This window comes from Narcine bancroftii, chromosome 1 (genome assembly GCF_036971445.1).
Source record: "Narcine bancroftii isolate sNarBan1 chromosome 1, sNarBan1.hap1, whole genome shotgun sequence".
Lineage (NCBI taxonomy): Eukaryota > Metazoa > Chordata > Chondrichthyes > Torpediniformes > Narcinidae > Narcine > Narcine bancroftii.
This window is the reverse complement of record NC_091469.1, coordinates 24,351,936-24,372,932: the sequence shown is the minus strand read 5'-3', so window position 1 is coordinate 24,372,932 and position 20,997 is coordinate 24,351,936. Positions and strand designations below refer to the sequence as shown.

At 40.4% G+C, this 20,997-nt stretch overlaps 1 protein-coding gene across 3 annotated transcripts in view; it reads right to left on the bottom strand.

The window, feature by feature from the left end:
• smc5 (structural maintenance of chromosomes 5) overlaps nt 1–20,997 on the bottom strand; it is a 121,857-nt gene that overhangs the window by 89,120 nt on the left and 11,740 nt on the right. For all 3 annotated transcript variants that reach the window (XM_069922513.1, XM_069922522.1, XM_069922503.1), the window contains exon 2: nt 20,065–20,206. In XM_069922513.1, coding sequence (XP_069778614.1) covers nt 20,065–20,206 — 142 coding nt within the window. The remainder of the gene's footprint in view (nt 1–20,064; nt 20,207–20,997) is intronic.

Sequence of the window (20,997 nt, the reverse complement as noted above, 5' to 3'; positions counted from 1 at the left end):
AGAGGCGGATGTGAATTGGGCACCCCTGTCACTCATCATGTGCGCCGGGACCCCGAACCTAGCGTTCCAGTAGGTGAGTAGGTTCCTGGCGCAGGTCTCGGCGGAAGTGTCGCTTAGTGGGATGGCGCGGTCGACCACTGTCAAAAAATAATGGGTGTCCCTGGACACCAGCAGGGGGCCCACGATGTTGATGAGTATATGCTCGAACCATTTAGCCGTGGAGTCAAACTGCTGTACTGGGCCCTTTACATGGCACTGGAGCTTGGAGGTCTGACACTGCGTGTAGTTTCTCGCCATCTGGGCTACCTGTTTGTTGAGGCCGTGACACACGAACCGTACCACCACCATGTGAACCGAAGTCTTGACCGAGGGGTGAGCCAAGTTGCGGACCATGCTGAATGCCTGCGGTCTCCATTGCAGTGGGACTACTGGGTGTGGCGAACTGGTGGAGATGTCACAGAGCAGCGTGTCGGGGCTGTCCAGCAGTTTGAGGTCCTGAAGCTGGAGGCCTGTGATGGCGGTGCGGAATGCTTGTGTGTCTGCATCCTCCTTCTGCGCCTGCGCTAGCTGGGCATAGTCCAGGCTGGGGGCGAGGATGTGGATGGTGGGCCTTAAGAGCTCATCTGCCACAACATTGTCTTTACCCGCTCTGTGTCGGATGTCAGTGGTGAACTCCGATACGTAGGACAGATGCCACTGCTGGTGCACCGATCAGGGATCCTTTGACATTGCGAGGGCTTGAGTGAGCAGTTTGTGGTCGGTGAAAATAGTGAATGGCCTGCCCTCCAGGAAGTACCGGTAGTGCCTGATGGCCAGGTACAGGGCCAGGAGTTCCCTGTTGAAGGTGCTGTATTTCAGTTGCAGGGGGCTGCGGTGCCTGCTGAAGAAGGCTAGTGGGTGCCACTGGCCATTGACTGATTGCTCTAGAATGCCCCCGATGGCCGTGGCTGACGCATCCACTGAGAGCACGGATGTGGGCATTCAGCTGCGGGTGGGCATGTAGGGTGGAGCTCGCCAGGGCGTCTTTTGTCGCAATGAAAATGTGAGAGATAATAGAACAAATAAAATTCTGGCAGGACTGGACAGAATGGATGCAGATGGGATGTTTCCAATGATGGGAAAATCCAGAACCCGGGGCCATGGTTTGAGGATAATAGGCAAACCACTTAGGACTGAGATGAGGAGGAATTTCTTTACCCAGAGGGTGGTGAATCTGTAGAATTCATTGCCACAGAGGGCAGTAGAGGCAGGTTCATTAAATATATTTAAGAGGGAATTGGATATATTTCTTCAGTATAAGGGTATTAAAGGTTACGGAGAGAAGGCGGGGATGGGGTACTGAACTTTAAGATTAGCCATGATCTCGTTGAATGGCGGAGCAGGCTCGAAGGGTCGAATGACCTACTCCTGCTCCTATCTTCTATGTTTCTATGTTAATATAGGAAGTAAAGCTAGTATGAATGAAATAAGGAATACTAGACTAGATTAGAGGAAGTTAAGTAAGTGCTGAGTAGGGATGAATTCCGATAAGAGTGTGAGGAAGGGTTATGCAAGATAGACAGAATTAGCAAGTTCTGCATATAAATTAGTAAATCCTAAGGGATGAGATGTGTGAATAAGGACAAAGGCAGATTCATGAATAACGGACAATGACATGATGGGACTCAGACAGGATACCCCATGGTCTTTCAGGTTTTACAGAAACTGCACGATAGGCAGACAGAATTACCAAAATGCCAAACCAATCCAGGAGGCAGAAGAATGTTAGGGGGGGCGGGGGGGGGGGGGGGGGGGGGAGAAAGGATACCTCTACACTGAAATGAACTGTATAAAAGTTGGGTGAGCCTCAGTATGTGTGTGTATTCCCAGGGTAAAGGGAAGCACCCAACTTTGCACTGTTGTACTATAAATGTTCTTTGTTCTCAATTTTTGTCTCGAGCGAAATCTGTGAAGGTACTTCTGTTTCTCACAAAAGTATTCTCGGCCTCTTCGTCCATTCCAGTTTTGTTCTTGGCAGCGATCAATACGAACAACGGCTGCATGATGCGAGCCACCCCTGGGATGAAATGGTGGTAAACGTTGACCATGTCGGCGAATTCCTGTAGATCTTTGAGGGTGTCGGGCTTCGGGAACTGGCGTATGCTGCGACTTTCTCGGGTGCCGGGGCGGCTCCGTCCATGGAGATGGTATGGCCCAGGAACTGCAGGGACTGCTTGCCGAACTGGCACTTGGCCACGATGATCGTGAGGCTGAACTCTGCCAGGTGGGCAAATAGCGCACGGAGATGGTCCTTGTGTTCATTGTGGTCCCGACTGGCGATGAGGATGTCGTCGAGATAGATAAATACGAAGTCTAAGTCTCAGACCACTGCGTCCATCAGGCGTTGAAATGTCTGGGCCGCGTTTTTAAAGCTGAAGGGCATCTGCAGGAACTCAAAAAGGCTAAACGGGGCGATGATCGCGGTCTTGCCGATGTCATCAGGTTGGACCGGGATCTGGTGGTAACCCCGTACCAAGTCGACCTTCGAGAAAACCTGGGCACCGTGCAAGTTGGCCGTAAAGTCCTGCATGTGCAAGATGGGGGAAATCGGTCCGGCGTGGTCACATCGTTGAGGCGACAGTAGTCCCCGCATAGGCACCAATCCCCGGAAGCCTTTGGGATCATGTGCATGGGGGAGGCCCAAGAGCTATCCGATCTACAGATGATCCTCAGCTCCTGCAGTCAGGAGAACTCCTCCTTTATCAGTTGCAGCTTCTCAGGGGGCAACCGCCTGGCTTTGGCGAGGAGGGGGGCCCTGGGTTGAAATGTGGTGGCAGACTCCATGTTGGTGCATGGCGGAAGTACACTGAGACTGCAGGATGGAGGGGAACTCATCGAGCATGCAAGAATACTCGTACTTGGGGGCGCTGATGGAAGCTATTCCCAGCCGATTGGGTCCTGGATGGGTGACCTGGCTGAGGGGTGCCTCGTTTTCTTGCTTGGTCCGCCAGAGGACGTCTGCGCGGGCTGCAACTCTGCGAAGATTTGAGAAATTCTTATCTGCCAGCAGGAGTTGGATGTCCTCGGGCATCTGGTCGAAGAAAACCTGTTCGAAAAGGAAGCAGGGTCTGTGGCCCTCTGCCAGTGCCAGCATTTCATTCATGAGGGCATATGGGGTTCTGTAGCCCAGACTATCCAGGTGTAGAAGCCTGGAGATGCGCTGTCGCCAGGAGAGGCCGAAGGTGCCAAGGAGGAGGTTTTTGAGAGCAAGGTATTTACCTTCCTCTGGCGGGTCGTGGATGAGGTTGTCCACCCTGTCTGGGGTTTTTTCATCGAGCACGTTCACGATGTGGTTGAATATCGTGGTGTCTGATGTGGTGTGTCGGAGGCGAAACTGCGCTTCCGCTTGTCTGAATCAAGTGCATGGGTGATGCGTCCAGAAGGGGTAGGGGAGTGGGGGGGAGTTTCACCGCGACCGCATTTATTGCTAGCGAATCCATATTGGGAGACCAGAAAACCATCTGGACTCACTGAGGTCACCAATGTAGCAACTGCTACACAGAATGAAACACATCACAGAACTCCAGTCTGAGATGCAATCATCCACCTCTACTATGAGAATATTGTGGTTGGAGGGGATTTTAATCATTGTTTAGATCCATTATTGGATAAATCTCCAAAAATTGTGAAGAAAACTAAGATGGTGAAAAGAGTAATCGAGTTGATGGGGGACTTAAATTTGGTTGAAATATGGCGATGAATGAATCCAACCGAGAAAGATTATTGCTTTTATTCTGCATGTCATGAATCATTTTCAAGAAAAGATTTCTTTTTGGTATCTGCTCACTTATAAGGTAGGATTGAGCAAGCAGAATATAAGAGTAGAATTTTGTCAGACAATTTGTTGTTGTTGATTTCTTGTATAGTTGCTGAGAAGGTGGGAACGAATTACTGTTGGAGATTTAATGAGATGTTGTTAAAAAGGCCTGAATTTATTTTGTATGTGAAAAATCAGATTAAGTTTTTTTAAGAAACAAATGAATCTGTACAAAGTAGATTTACATTGTGGGATGCTTTAAAAGCATATTTATGAGGTCAAATTATTAGCTATACAGCTAAAGTGAATAAGCAGTATAAAGTGGAACTTTTAAGTTAGAAAAAGAGATTGCAATATTGGAAAAAAACATTTCAGAAAAATGCAACAGAAGAGAATAAGATAGTTATCTAATTTGAAGCTTCGTTATAATACAAAGTAAACTTATAATTATGAGAGAATGATTCAGAGATCAAAACAGTTTTATTACGAATTAGGGGAAAGGGCACAAAGTTTTAGCGTGGCAGTTGAAGACTGAACAAGTCTCTAGAACAATTAATGCAGTTTGGGGAAATTCAGACATTACTTATAAACCACAGGAGATTAATGAGGAATTTCGTGGTTTTTTTTAATTAAAATCGGGATTTATATGCATCTGAAGGGACTGCAGATATGGAATAGATTGATTCTTTTTTGTCAAATTTGAACTGACCTTTTATTGGACAAGGAGGATATAAAGTTGTTAGATAGTTCATTTACCGATCTGAAACTTAAGGAGGTATAACAATCTATGCCAAGTGGAAAATCACCTGGGGAAATGGGTTCACGACAGAATTTTATACAGAATTTCATGATTTGTTATTTCCGGTCTATACGGAAGTACTTAAGCAAGCTTTTATTTCCTGAGTCATTTTCAAGAGCATCAATAATGAGCATCAATAAGAAAGACAGAGATTCATTAAAGGTTGCGTCAAATAGACCTATATCTTTATTGAATGTAGACTATAAAATTGTAGCAAAAGTTTTAGCAAACAGATTGGCTAATTTTTTTTCCAAAATTAGTACATGTAGATCAAGCAGGATTCATTAAGAACAGGTTTTCGGCCGATAATATTACTAAATTGATTACAATAATCAATGCGTCAAGACAGCAACTCAATCAACCAATGATATCTGCGCTAGATGCTGAAAAGGCTTTTGATTGTGTGAAGTGGAAATTTTTATTTAAGGTGTTAGAAAGATTCAAATTTGAACAACTCTTTATTGGTTGTGTTAAGGCATTACATACTAATCCTTCTGCACAGGTGATGACGAATGGACAGATTTCGCAGGCATTTAATTTGTTCAGGTCAACTAGACAGGGCTGTCCATTGTCACCAGCCTTATATGCATTAGTTATAGAACCTTTGGCTCAAGCAATTAGGCAAAAAGTTAATATTAAGGGAATTACAATTGGCCGACGAGAGTATAAAATTAATTTATTTGCCGATGACGTGTTGATATATTTGTCTCAACCCAAGAATTCTTTAGAATCTTTACAGGATTTGTTAAAATATTATGGATGTCAGGTTATAAAGTAAACTGGGATAAAAGTGAGATATTACCAATATCAGATATTTGGGTGTAACTGTGGACAAGGAGTATCAAAATTTATATGGTTTAAATTATTTACCATTATTAAATAAGATTAAGTCTGATTTAAATAGATGGAAAGATTTGCCTTTAACATTGATTGGTTGGGTAAATTGTATTAAAATGAATATATTATCCTTGTATTCAATATTTGTTTCAATCTATTCCTAGTTCTATACCAGGGAAGTTTTTTAAGGAATTAAATAAAGCAATTAGTTTGTTTTTCTGGAAAGGTAAGCTATCTCGAGTATCTATGCAAAACCTGATGTGAAAGTATGATTTGGGAGGCCTCCAACTGCCACATTTTCAAAATTATTATCAAGCTGCACAGTGAAGTTTATTAATAGATTGTTTGATGTTGATCAACCACCGATGTGGGCAAATGTGGAAATGGATCAGATACAGGAAAGATCAATACATCATTTTATATATAAATAGAATCCTTTACTTTTACAATATAAAATACCTGTATTGAATCATTTGATGAAAGTATGGTATAAGTGGAATCAATGTATAGGATCAAAGGATGTGTTTTCAGTTAAAACTCCTTTATATCAGAATCAATTAATTCCATTTTCTTTGCATAACCCTTATTTGAAGGTCTGTGACTCAAAGGGACTGATATCAGTGGAAGACTGTTTTGAGGTAGGTTCATTTCTTTCGTATGATAGACCTAGTATATAATAGAATATTTTATTTGCTTATTATCAAGTTCGTGATCTGTTAGTGAAATGTTTTCGCTGAGAATTAATATTACCAAGTCAATTGAAGTTTGAGAAATTAGTTATGGATAAGGGAACGAAAGAGTTTGTTTCAAAAATGTATTTGCTGTTACAAGCAAAAATGAACAAGGTAGATAATATTTAGAATAAGATAAATGGGAGAAGGATTTATCTATCCTTATTTCTGTGAAAAAATGGTTTGATATGTGTTTGGATAGCGTTACAAAATTAATTAACGTACATTATAGTTTAGTTCATTATAATTTTCTACATCAGCTATATTTAACTCCTGAAAAACTAAAAATATATGGTTTTAGTGAGTCAGATTTGTGTTTCCGATGTGGGAATAAAACAGGTACTTTTGTGCATTCAGGGTGGGAATGTATAAAGGTTAAGCCTTTTTGGGAGAAAGTAATTAAATTTTTGTGAGATTTGTTCCAAATAAAATTATATGTGAATCCATGGATGTGTTCATTGGGGTATATGAATACAATTACAGCAGGTTCACGATTGGAAAAACCTCAAATTGTATTTATCCGATTGGGTTTGGCGGTGGCTAGAAAATGTAGAGCTGCAATTTGGAAAAATGATGTTGAATTAAGTATACACAGATGGCATAAAGAAATTCAATAATGTTTGTATTTAGAGAAGATAACATAATTTACTAAATATTTTTTTTTGTTAAAATGTGGACTTCGTATTTGGAATTTAATAGATTTAGATGTAAAGTAGATATTTTATTTGTGTTTAAAGATATATATGATTGACACAGCGCACTTCAACCCTATTATGATTTTGTGTCAATGTTTTTTTATATAAGCTCCAAGGGGGAAGAGGGTGGTAAGGGGGGGGGAAAGTTGGGAGGGGGGATTATAGGGGGTAGATTTAGTTTTATTTTGTGTTTTATATTTCGCAAAATTTTAAATAAATTTTTCCAAAAAAATGACCTACCTCGCACAAAGCCACGTTGACAATCCCCAAACAGTCCCTGACTATCCAAATACTCCGATCTCCCAGAAACCTTCCAATAATTTGCTTACTACGGACATCAGGCTCACCGACCTACAGTACAATTTCAAAAGTTACCTCTGGAGCCTTTTTTTAAACAACGGAACAACATGAGCTACCCTCCAATCCTCCAGCACCTCAACTGTAGGTAAGGACATCTAAAATATTTCTGTCAAAGTCCCTGAAATTTCTACACTAACTCTCTCAGGGAATGAGGGACTGTCTTGTCAAGCCCTGGAGATTTATCCACCTTTATTTGCTTTAAAACAACAAGAGTCTCCTTCTCTTTATAGGATTCATGACCTTACTTCCCTCGACTTCATGCAGATTCCTGAGTGACCACTGATGAAAAAAAAATTAAGATCTCTCCTAGCTCTTCAGGCTACATACATATCCAACCACTCTGAAGGGACCAATTTTGTCCCTTACTATCTTTTTGCTCTTAATATACCAATAGAAACCCTTTGGGCTTGACTTCACATTATGCCAAAGCATCCTCATGTCTTCTTTTAGTCTTCCAGATTTCTTTCTTGAGGTTTTTCTTACTTTTTAAAAATAGTACTCAAGTATCTCATTTGCTCTATGTTGCCTATACCTGCTATACACCTCTCTATTCTTCTGAACCAGATCTCCAATATCCCTCGAAAACCAAGATTCCCTATGCCTGCTAACTTTGCTTTTAATCATGACAGAAATATACAAACTCTGTACTCTCAAAATTTCACCTTTGCAGGTCCTCTACTTACTTTGCACATCCTTGCCTGAAAACGACATCCCAATCCTAGATTCTAGATCCTTTGTCATTTCCTCAAAATTGGCCTTTCTCTAATTTAGAATCTCAACCCAAGGCCAAGACCTATCCTTTTCCATAATTAACTTGAAACTAATGGCATTATGATCACTGGAACCAAAAGGTTCCCCAACACATATTTCTGTCACCTGTCCTGTCTCATAGGAGATCCAGAATTGCACTCTCTCTAGTTGGTACCTCTATATATTGATTTAGAAAACTTTCCTGAACATATTTGACAAACTCCAAGCCATCCAGTCCTTTTACAGTATGGGAGTCTGTAATGGAAGATTTAAATTGTGTTTCTTACTTTTGCAGCCTTTGCTTCTGCATGTTTGCTTCAATAATGTTTGCTTCAATAATGTTGCATATGAATTAGTAGACATTATCTAAATTTACACTATGGGGCCCAGGGATGCATATGAATCAGTAGACATTATCCAACTTCCACCATGAGGCCCAGAGATGCAGTTGTCTTTTGTTGATCACAGACTGTCAGGAGACCTTGAAGATAATTAAATCATTTGTTCAAAGAGATAAGATCTAAAGTAAACAACTTTTGGGTAATATAAGCCATGGTCCCACTGCTGAACTTTGAGACTCTCCAAGAGGTGACAACATCTTTCAGCAAGAAGAACACTGGCGCCCAGACAACCTACCACAAGTGTGCAGTCGTCGCCTCGCTTTGGCAGTGGGACCAGTCCAGGCATTGATAAGTATAATTGGGAAGGGCTTGTATATTGTAGTGTGAATTCAGCTAGCTATTTAGTAATAAAGACTTGTATAAACTGAACTGCTCTCGGTGTGTGTGTGTGTGTGTCTATTTTCTTTCCGTAGCTCAATCACTGTGACCAATCTAAAACGAACAAAATGAGAGGTATACGTTTACCCAAGACAGAGACCCAGTAAATATGTGGAAAGTTAAAATCTCCTACTATCATACCTTATGTTTCCTGCAGCTGTCTGCTGTCTCTCTGCAGATTTGCTCCTTCAATTCTCATTGACTATTGGGGAGCCTATAATACAACACTATGAGTGTGGTCATATCTTTCCTGTTCCTTAGCTCCACCCATATAGCCTTAGTACGAGTTGTCTTGTCTGTCTTGCTTGAGCACAGCTGTAACATTTTCCCTGACGAGCAAAGCCACTCCTTCCCCTTTCATCGCCACCACCCCCAACAGCCTCCCCCCCTCCATGTTCTATCGCATCTGAAGCAATAGAAGCCCAGAACATTGAGCTGCTAGTGTCCTGCCCCTCCTGCAACCAAGTTTCACTAATGGCCACAATGTTCATAATTCCACTCTAAGCTCATCTACCTTTCCCACAATACTCCTTGCACTGAAATATATATATCTGAGAACTTTTTCACCAATACAACCTGTTGACTTCTAATGTTACATCTTCTTTTCCCTCCTCCACTCCTCTATCTGCTCTGGCACTCTGGTTCCCATCAAGTTTAAACACCCAGCACCAGAAGAGCACTAGAAAATCTTCCCTCAAGGATATTAGTCCTCCTCCAGTTCAGATGCAAACTGATTCATTGGAACAGGTCCCACCTTCCCTGGAAGAGATCCCAATGATCAAGAAACCTGAAGCCCTCCCTCCTGCACCATGTCTTTCGGCACGTGTTAAGCAGCATTATCCTCCTATTTCTAACCTCACAGGCACGGGTAGCAATCCTGAGCCCTTTTTAGAGAAGCCACCTTAATCCCCACTTTTTCTTCTTTGGCTTGGCTTCGCGGACGAAGATTTATGGAGGGGGTAAAAGTCCACGTCAGCTGCAGGCTCGATTGTGGCTGACAAGTCCGATGCGGGACAGGCAGACCCGGTTGCAGGGGAAAATTGGTTGTTTGGGGTTGTGTGTTGGGTTTTTCCTCCTTTGTCTTTTGTCAGTGAGGTGGGCTCTGCGGTCTTCTTCAAAGGAGGTTGCTGCCCGCCAAACTGTGAGGCGCCAAGATGCACGGTTTGAGGCGATATCAGCCCACTGGCGGTGGTCAATGTGGCAGGCACCAAGAGATTTCTTTAGGCAGTCCTTGTACTTCTTCTTTGGTGCACCTCTGTCACGGTGGCCAGTGAAGAGCTCGCCATATAACACGATCTTGGGAAGGCGATGGTCCTCCATTCTGGAGACGTGACCCACCAAGCGCAGCTGGATCTTCAGCAGCGTTGATTCGATGCTGTCGGCCTCTGCCATCTCGAGTACTTCGATGTTAGGGATGAAGTCGCTCCAATGAATTTTGAGGATGAAGCGGAGATAACGCTGGTGGAAGCGTTCTAGGAGCCATAGGTGATGCCGGTAGAGGACCCATGATTTGGAGCCGAACAAGAGTGTGGGTATGACAACGGCTCTGTATACGCTAATCTTTGTGAGGTTTTTCAGTTGGTTGTTTTTCCAGACTCTTTTGTGTAGTCTTCCAAAGGCGCTATTTGCCTTGGTAAGTCTGTTGTCTATCTCGGTGTCAATCCTTGCATCTGATGAAATGGTGCAGCCGAGATAGGTAAACTGGTTGACCGTTTTGAGTTTTGTGTGCCCGATGGAGATGTGGGGGGGCTGGTAGTCATGGTGGGGAGCTGGCTGATGGAGGACCTCAGTTTTCTTCAGGCTGACTTCCAGGCCAAACATTTTGGCAGTTTCTGCAAAACAGGACGTCAAGCGCTGAAGAGCTGGCTCTGAATGGGCAACTAAAGCGGCATTGTCTGCAAAGAGTAGTTCACGGACAAGTTTCTCTTGTGTCTTGGTGCGAGCTTGCAGGCGCCTCAGATTGAAGAGACTGCCATCCGTGCGGTACCGGATGTAAACAGCGTCTTCATTGTTGAGGTCTTTCATGGCTTGGTTCAGCATCATGCTGAAGAAGATTGAAAAGAGTGTTGGTGCGAGAACACAGCCTTGCTTCACGCCATTGTTAATGGAGAAGGGTTCAGAGAGCTCATTGCTGTATCTGACCCGACCTTGTTGGTTTTCGTGCAGTTGGATAACCATGTTGAGGAACTTTGGGGGGCATCCGATGCGCTCTAGTATTTGCCAAAGCCCTTTCCTGCTCACGGTGTCGAAGGCTTTGGTGAGATCAACAAAGGTGATGTAGAGTCCTTTGTTTTGTTCTCTGCACTTTTCTTGGAGCTGTCTGAGGGCAAAGACCATGTCAGTAGTTCCTCTGTTTGCGCGAAAGCCGCACTGTGATTCTGGGAGAATATTCTCGGCGACACTAGGTATTATTCTATTTAGGAGAATCCTAGCGAAGATTTTGCCTGCAATGGAGAACAGCGTGATTCCCCTGTAGTTTGAGCAGTCTGATTTCTCGCCTTTGTTTTTGTACAGGGTGATGATGATGGCATCACGAAGGTCCTGAGGCAATTTTGCTTGGTCCCAACAAAACTTGAAAAACTCATGTACAATCTATGTAAAAGGTAATCTGAAAGGTCGATTCAGTGTTTACACTGCTGAGTCCTTTTACATAGCGATCTGGGTTCCCAGCGGAAAAGGGGCAAGATGTGTTTCACAGCAGAGCCGCCCTCTGCTGTGATGTATAACACATGCAGCAGAAAGTGAAATCGCTCTGAACACAATAATGTTGAGGGCTGTTCCAGGTGCACTGACTGTTTCTCTGTCAGAGCAGGAGAAAAGGATCAAGGATGAAAGTAGGAAGTGGTTTTCTTGCTTTCACCCAAGGGAAAGCACAAAGCAACTTTCAAGACAGGATTGATTCTTAGGTATTCTCTAAATAATGCGTAACCTTTATTTGAGGCATTCAATGTGGCAACAGACTTAAAAGATCAAAGTTTGTGACAGAAAGCAGTCTTCAGGGCCATTATGTCTCTCAGTGAACACCACCCTCTGCCACCGAACATCACTCTCCCTGAACACCACTTCACATTGGTTGGAAAAATAAAAGTGCAGATTATGATTTAAATGGTGAAAAACTGCATTGTGCTGAGAGCAGAAGGACTTGGGAGCACTTGTGCATGAATTGCAAAATGTTGGGTTGCAATACGTGGAGAAGCACCTCCCCCTGGCAGAACTATTAAAAACCTGACAAATTATTTATTGAAGAAAATTGATGTGTTGGAGAATCAAAGTCGAAGGAATAAAGTTAAAACTGTTGGTCCCCCGGAAGATTTTGAAGGTCTGGATTAGGTGCAATTTTTTCAGAAGTGGATTCCTGGAGTTTTGGGGAAAGAATATTTCGCAAATGGTTTGGAGCTCATAGAGTGATAAGAAGGAAACCTCTCCCAGGTCAAACTCCACGTTCTATCCTGATAGATGTTTACACTATCAAGATAGAGAATTGAACTTTGAATTGCTGTTCAAAATGCGAGAAGCAATCAAGTCCCCTTGATAGGTTAAGAATAATATAGTCTTCTTTTCTGCTGATTTGAGTCAAGCTGTTATTAAACGTCATAAAGAATTTAATTCAGCTAAAGCTGTTTTGTTGAAGAAAGGATATTAATTTGCTGCAGATGTAGATGCACAATTTCCAGCTTTTAAAATCTTTAAATTATGCCTGTGCTATATAATTCAAGGCTGGAGAACATTATGAAATAATCTTACATAGTCTTAATTTTTTTTAATATAAAATATTTTCTATTTACCAGTGATGCATTTTCAATACATTGTAAGCATTTTCTCTCTGTTAATTGCTGATCAGACTTTCAAAGTGGCACATAAATTAAACAGTAATCGTCTAATCTATACAACCAGATCTTCTTTGTTGAGGAAGTATCCTTTAGAGTCATTCCTTAGAATAGAGTGCAGCTCAAATAATAATTTATCTGTTCAGCACAACTGAGGATAAGAAATTACCGGTATAAGTCACAAGAAGAAAATTGCTGAAGACAGCAAATCATGTAAAATTTAAGCAGCCAAATCAATTTTATCTCCAGTTTTTGTCACCGCTCAAACTAACAAGCATTAAAAACTAACAAATTGAGGAGTCACGTGATGGAGTAGTGGCCGGACGGTGAACTCCAGCCCTCTCCAGAAAAGTCGGGAAAAACAAGAGAAAATACAAAGGCACAGAAATACAAGTTAAAGAAAAGTGAATATAAAGGTGGAAAGAAGATGGAGACAAAAGGAGAAAAATCAAAATCAACGGAAAGAAGAGAGGAAGAGAAGACAACGGAGGAAAAAGGTGAAGGCCTTACCTGTCCGAAGAGGCCCGCTGTGGAGAGAAGACCCCACTACCTCAGGTCGGTAGAAAGAGAACTACAACAATGGCTCACAGAGCCGAGTAAAAGTGCGCAACCGCGCATGCGCGAGGAGTCGCGCATGCGCGATGCGCATACAAAAAAACACACCGACGGGAGGGGGGACCAGCTGGGGAGTCGATCTCCACAGCCGGCAACGACAGCTGCAGAACACCTGCAGCAAGAAGAGACCACAGAAGACAATAGAAACAAGAAAGAAGAGGAGGAAAGGGCAGCAAAGAAACAACAGATGGTCAACCTAGAGGAAGAAGAAGAGGAAGAGTACAGGGAAATAGAAGAAGAAAAGATAGGCAAGGTAAAGGAGGTACTTGCTCTTGTTAGAGGATACATGGAGTCATTTAAAGAATGGCAAACACAGGAATTCAATGATTTAAGAAGAAGAATAAACAACACAGAAAAGAAAATAAATAAAATGGATATGACCTTAACAGAAATGGGGAAAAAAATGGACAAGATGGAAGAACGGGCAATAGCAGCAGAAATGGAGGTAGAAGACTTAAAAAAGAAATTGGAGGAATCTAATAAAAAAACTAAAGAGACACAAGAATTACTAGCCCAAAAAATAGATATAATGGAAAATTATAACAGAAGAAATAACATAAAGATAGTGGGCCTTAAGGAAGATGTAGAAGGCAAGAATATGAGGGAGTTTATAAAAGAATGGATCCCTAAGGCCCTAGGATGTCCAGAACTACAGCAAGAAATGGAAATAGAAAGGGCACATAGAGCATTGGCCCCTAAACCACAACCACAACAAAAACCAAGATCTATTGTAGTAAAATTCCTAAGATATACTACAAGAGAAAAGGTGCTGGAGAAGACAATGGAAAAAGTAAGAGAGGGCAACAAACCACTGGAGTATAAAGGGCAAAAAATCTTCATTTATCCAGATATAAGCTTTGAACTCCTAAAGAAGAGAAAAGAGTTCAATGCAGCAAAAGCGATTTTATGGAAGAAAGGATATAAATTTACACTGAAGCATCCTGCGGTATTGAAAATATTTATTCCAGGACAACAAAACAGACTATTCTCGGATCCAGAAGAAGCACGAAAATTTGCAGAACAATTACAAAAATAGACTGAGGGATGAAGACGGGTAATGAGAGCAAAAATTATCACGATTGATATGTATGTGGGTAAAGACAAAAATAGACTGAGGGATGAAGACGGGTAAGGAGGGTAAAAATGACCACGATTGATATGTATGCGGGTAAAGAGGTATAAGAGTGAATAGAGACAACGGGCATATGTGAAAGTATCTGTAATTAGAGGAAAACATAGAAAGTATAGACAAGAATTAATAAGGGAAGGTAATGGAATAGAGAGAATAAGGAGGGAACTAAAAGAGTGACCTTTGTGACATATAAAAAACGAAATCTTTTCTGGGGGGGGCTGGGTGGGGGGAAAAGAGCGGTCACTGCAAAATCAGTTGACGCTTGCGAGTGGATTCGCAAATCCAAATGGAGAGGGGAGATGTGGTTGTCCGACAAGGGATAAAGGGCAACTCAGGAGGGGAAGGGGAGATTGGGGATAAAGAAGATAGAAATAGGAGAATAAGGAAAATGTTGGATGTTGTAGGAATGTTGTCTGGTAAAGAGTTGAAAATAAGAAAACAGAAATGGAAAAGGAGGAAAGGTAATGATGGAAAAACGGAAAGAGAAGATAAACAAAATATAAAATGGCTACGCTGAACTATATGACTCTAAATATTAATGGAATACATAACCAAATTAAAAGGAAGAAACTACTAAATTTACTGAAAAAGGAAAAAATAGATATAGCATTTGTCCAAGAAACACATTTAACTGAATTGGAGCACAAGAAATTAAAGAGAGATTGGGTAGGACATGTAACAGCAGCATCGTATAATTCAAAAGCAAGAGGAGTGGCTATATTAATTAGCAAAAATGTGCCATTTAAAATAGAAGAGGAAATAATAGATCCAGCAGGGAGATATGTTATGATAAAATGTCAGATATATTCAGAGCTTTGGAATCTACTTAATATATATTCACCTAACGAAGAAGATCAAAAGTTTATGCAAGATATCTTTTTGAAGGTAGCTAATACGCAAGGGAACATACTAATAGGAGGGGATTTCAATCTGAATTTGGATCCAAATATGGATAAAACGGGGAAAAAAATTAACAGGAAGAACAAAGTAACCAAATTTATAATTAAATCAATGCAAGAAATGAAACTTGTGGACATATGGAGGAAACAAAACCCAAAAGAAAAGGAATACTCATACTACTCGACTAGACATAAAACATACTCAAGGATAGACCTATTCCTGTTATCAGCCCACATACAAGGGAGAGTTAGGAAAACGGAATATAAAGCTAGACTATTATCGGACCACTCACCCCTGTTATTGGCAATAGAGCTAGAAGACATCCCTCCAAGAATGTATAGATGGAGATTAAACCCCATGCTACTTAAAAGACAGGATTTTAGAGAATTTATTGAAAAACAATAAAAAATGTACTTTGAAGTAAATACGGAATCAGTGGAAGATAAGTTTATACTATGGGACGCAATGAAAGCATTCATTAGAGGGCAAATAATAAGTTATGCAACCAAGATGAAGAAGGACTATAATCAGGAAACAGAGCAGTTGGAAAGGGAAATAATAAACATAGAAAAAAAATTAGCAATAAAGGAAGATACAACCAAAAGAAGAGAATTGGCGGATAAAAAAATAAAATATGAAACATTACAAACATATAAGGTGGAGAAGAATATAATGAAGACAAAACAGAAATATTATGAACTAGGGGAAAAAACACACAAAATCCTAGCATGGCAGCTTAAGACAGAGCAAACTAAGAAAATGGTATTGGCAACAAGGAAAAAAGACAAACAAATTACATATAATCCAAAAGAAATTAAGGAAAACTTCAGAGAATTCTATGAACAATTATACCGAACCGAAAACGAAGGGAAAGAAGGGAAAATAGATGAATTTTTGACTAAAATTGAACTACCAAAACTACAAATAGAGGAACAAAATAAATTAACAGAACCATTTGGAACAGTAGAAATACAAGAGATAATAAAAAATTTACCAAATAATAAGACACCAGGAGAGGATGGACTCCCAATAGAATTCTACAAAACATTTAAAGACCTAATAATACCGCCCCTCCTGGATGTAATCAACCAGATTGATGAGACACAAAACTTACCAGATTCATGTAAAACAGCAATAATTACAGTGATACTAAAACAAGGGAAAGATCCACTCTCACCAGCGTCATATAGACCAATATCTTTGCTAAACACAGATTATAAGATAATAGCTAAACTATTAGCGAACAGATTAGCAGAACAGGTACTGAAAATGGTAAATTTAGACCAAACTGGATTTATCAAAAAAAGACGCACAACAGACAATATTTGTAAATTTATTAACTTAATTCATGCAGTAGAAGGAAATAAAGCACCGGCAGTAGCAGTTGCTTTAGACGCAGAGAAGGCCTTCGACAGAGTAGAATGGAATTACTTGTTCAAAGTATTGCAAAAATTCAGTTTACCGGAGAAGTATATTAATTGGATTAAAGCATTATATAAGGGACCGTTAGCGAAAGTGACAGTAAATGGACATGTATCAAAGCAATTTAACTTAAGCAGGTCAACGCGGCAGGGATGCCCACTATCACCATTATTGTTTGCGCTAGCTATAGAACCACTAGCAGAATCGATAAGAAGAGATAATAATATAAAAGGAATAAAAATAAAAGACAGGGAATATAAAATCAGTCTGTTTGCGGATGATGTGATAGTGTACTTAACAGAACCAGAACTATCAATAAAAGAACTATATAAGAAATTGAAGGAATATGGAGAAGTGTCGGGATACAAGATAAACGTAAATAAAAGTGAAGCAATGCCTATGAATAACGCGGATTTCTCAAAATTTAAGGAGGAATCCCCATTCAGATGGCAAACGCAGGCAATAAGATACCTAGGTGTGCAAATAAACAAAAATCTAGGCCAATTATATAAACTCAATTACAATCCACTAATGAAAAAATTACAGGACGATTTAGAGCATTGGAAAGAGCTACCACTAACACTGATAGGAAGGATAAACTGTATTAAAATGAACATTTTTCCAAGGATACTATACTTATTTCAGGCATTGCCAATACAACTGACAGAAAAATTCTTCAAAGAGTTAAAGAAAATAATAAGGAGATTTTTATGGAGAGGGGGGAAACCGAGGATAGCACTAGACAAATTAACAGAATGGTATAAACAAGGAGGCTTACAATTGCCAAACTTCAAAAATTATTATAGAGCCGCACAATTAAGGTACCTATCAGATTTTTATCAAACAAGGGAAAAACCAGACTGGACGAGACTAGAATTAGATAAAATAGGGGAAAAGATACCTGAACACATATTATATAAATGGGACGAAAAATTGGTACAACATAGAACTTCTCCAGTATTACACCATCTCCTCAATATATGGAAGAAGATTCATGTAGAAAGAAATAAAATAAATTACCAAATACCAAAACTAATATTGACGCAAAATAAGCTACTCCCTTTTACAATAGACAACCTTGCCTTTAGAAAATGGGAAAAAAAAGGGATTAAAAGAATAGAAAATTGTTTTTCAGGAAGTAGATTCTTATCCTTTGAACAAATGAGAGATAAGTACAATATAACGGGAGATACAGCGCTGGCATATTACCAACTGAGATCCTACTTGAAAGATAAATTAGGAAGCAACTTGAGTTTACCAGAGGGAAGTAACCTTGAATATGTGATTACAGATACAATGTTAATCAAAAGATTTATAAAAAATATGTATATTAAACTGCAAGAAAAGGAAAATGAGGAAACAAATGGTAAAACTAAACAAAAATGGGAACAAGATTTAAATATAAAGATAAAAAAGGAAACATGGGAGAAGTTATGCTCTGGAACGATGAGAAATACAATAAATACGAGGCTGCGTATGATACAATATAATTGGTTACACAGACTATACATTACACCGCAAAAGTTAAATAAATGGGACCCAACAGTATCTGATAGATGTTTTCGATGTAAAAAAGAAAGGGGAACAACAATTCATGTTTTCGATGTAAAAAAGAAAGGGGAACAACAATTCATGCAATCTGGACATGTGAGAGAGTAGAAAAATTTGGGGATGATCTCAATCAGATATTAAATAAAATAACAGAAAACAATATACCAAAGAATCCAGAGATCTTTCTCCTAAGTAACATAAAAAATAAAGAATTTGGAATTGACTTGGAGGATGCACAAAAAAGATTTGTTAAGATAGCCCTAGCTGTAGCAAAAAAATGTATTATGTCAACCTGGAAATTGGAAGATAATTTGAAAATACAACAATGGTATATAGAAATGAATAAATGTATTCCATTAGAAAAAATAACATATAGTTTAAGAAATAATATTGAAATATTCGAACAAGTATGGGAGCCTTACATTAAATACAATAGCGAAAACCTACCGGGAACAAACATTACCTAAGTTGATGGAAGGAGAAGAGAAGAAAAAAATGGACTCAGTAGAATTTCTGGTGTATTTTTGTTGAATGACAACATTGTCTAACTGAATTAATGCAACCTAGATTGTATAACTAAAATGGATGAGAGGGGGGAGGGATGGGGGGGTGGCTTGGGAGGAGGGAGGGGGGAGGGAGAAAAAGTCACTGTAAATGTGTGGAAAAGAAAAAGTGTATATCATGGCTATTGTGATTTATGGTGTGAAAAATAAAAAATTTAAAAAAAAAAACTAACAAATTCTTTCAAAGTATTTTATTTTGTTTCTATTGCACACTAAAGTACAAATGGAAAATGGCAAGAAAATTCCCAGCCTCCCAGCGCAGAGGGAAGAATTGGGAATGACCCAAAGTGGCTGAGGGCCACGGTGTGTCCATTGAACGCTGCTCCGCAGGCCAGGCCTCAGTAATGATTACCACATCCAGTGCCACAATCCTACCTGCTACCAATTCTCTGAAGGGATGGCAATGCTGACGGAGCTGCTGTAGCAGCAGCTCTGCCCCTAGTGCAGACCCACGGAGAGAGAGGAGTTCAGATGCATGGGGTCCAGATGTCCATTCGACTGCTGTCAGCTCCAAACTGGCCTGTTGAGGGAGCCAACAAGGGTTTTTATTTGAAATCTTGAAACCATGGGTCTGCACCCAAGATGGCGGCACCTGTTAATCGGCAGCAACCACGAGGGGCTGAAGACTCCAGGAATTTGAGGACTGGTGCAGGACATCAGAGCATGGGAAGATCACACACCATCTGAAAGGAAGAAGCGGAGGAGACAACCTGCGGGGACGGTGACCACAGCAGCAGACCAGTGAGAGGGCTCTACTGCTGGCAGACCAATGCATGTGATGGGCTGCTGGCAGCTCAAGGCAAGGAACTTATGAAAGCTGTGGGCTGCTGGAGACTGTTGTCGGGAGACATATACCGTGCTGTGGACTGCTGGAGACTGGCTCATACTGGCTGGAGGGGTGCCAGGTATCAGAACCAGGACGTGAGAAGGTGCTGAAGGCCTGAGGGTTCTTGGCTGCGTCGAGGGTTTGGATCTGGAGCTCCGGTCGCCAAAGGCTTGGACTGGACTCTGTGTGGCTGTGGAAGCACTGGAGGTGAACCTACGGACATTCGGTGACTCTGGAGGTCAAGTCTGACTGTAAGAGTTGTAAAAGTCACAGGCAATCCCTGCTGGTAGCGAATGTCGGCCTTGCAGCAGGCAAATAAAATTTCATGTAATACGGCACTTTTATTACTATAATAATAAACTGAATCTTGAAATGACAAGAGATACACAATTTCAGTTATCTTGTAAATTAATTGTCCTCTCAACCTTTTAACCAAGAGGAATGTGCTGCAAAATATCAATCACATATTATTTGCACCCACCTTGTCCCCTCTTCCAATAAAGGAGGTTTTTCCTGCCAGGCCCAGGCAAATTGCACATACGATGCTGGATTTTCCAGTTCCATTGGCACCCACTATCATGTTCAAGTTGGCCCCAGGGAGGATCTCACAGGAATCATAAGTTCTGAAATGCGTAATGTAATTTAAACAAAAATCTAATATTATATAATGTAAGAAATATAGAAACATGTAAAACAGATAACATAGCTTTAACATTGCTTCAATGGAATATTTAAAAATAAAACAAAAAAAATTCAATTTCATCAGATGGCAATTATAAATTCAAAACCATTATGCTGTAATCAGCCATTTTCATTGCATCTGCAATGCCTAAAATGATCTACATGCATTTTACACAATGTACACAACAGGTCAGTTCTCCCACATGGTGCTGTTTCCTCCAACACCCCTAAATACATGCTGGTGGATAGGCTAATTGATTTCTGCACTCGTCTCCAAGTGTAGGTGAGTGGTAGGAATTCAGGGTGGAATTTGTGAGGAAAAAAAAGTTACAGGGAAACAAATAGATGAATGGAATTGATAGGATTTCTCTGAGAGCCAGAAGAATCTTGAAAGCTAAATGACCTCTTTAAGTTATAAATAAAGATCATATATAAAATATGAACAGTTTAAATTAAAATGTACAGAAAATAATTTCAGGAATATATAGGTATTAGTAGCTTTACCTTCTATGCTGAATTTGTTCAAATAAGATTACCTGCCTTTACTCAGTGTGGTTACTGTTTTAATTAATTTACATGACATTAGTACTACTCTATAGTTAGTCACTAATGGCCACGGAACTATACAAGATGGACATGAGGACCATCTTGAGCACATCAGAGTTGAAGGTTCAAAGGCATAGGCCGAGAGTTTCAACATTTTAGCTCAGCGATGAAGAAAGAGTGATGACGA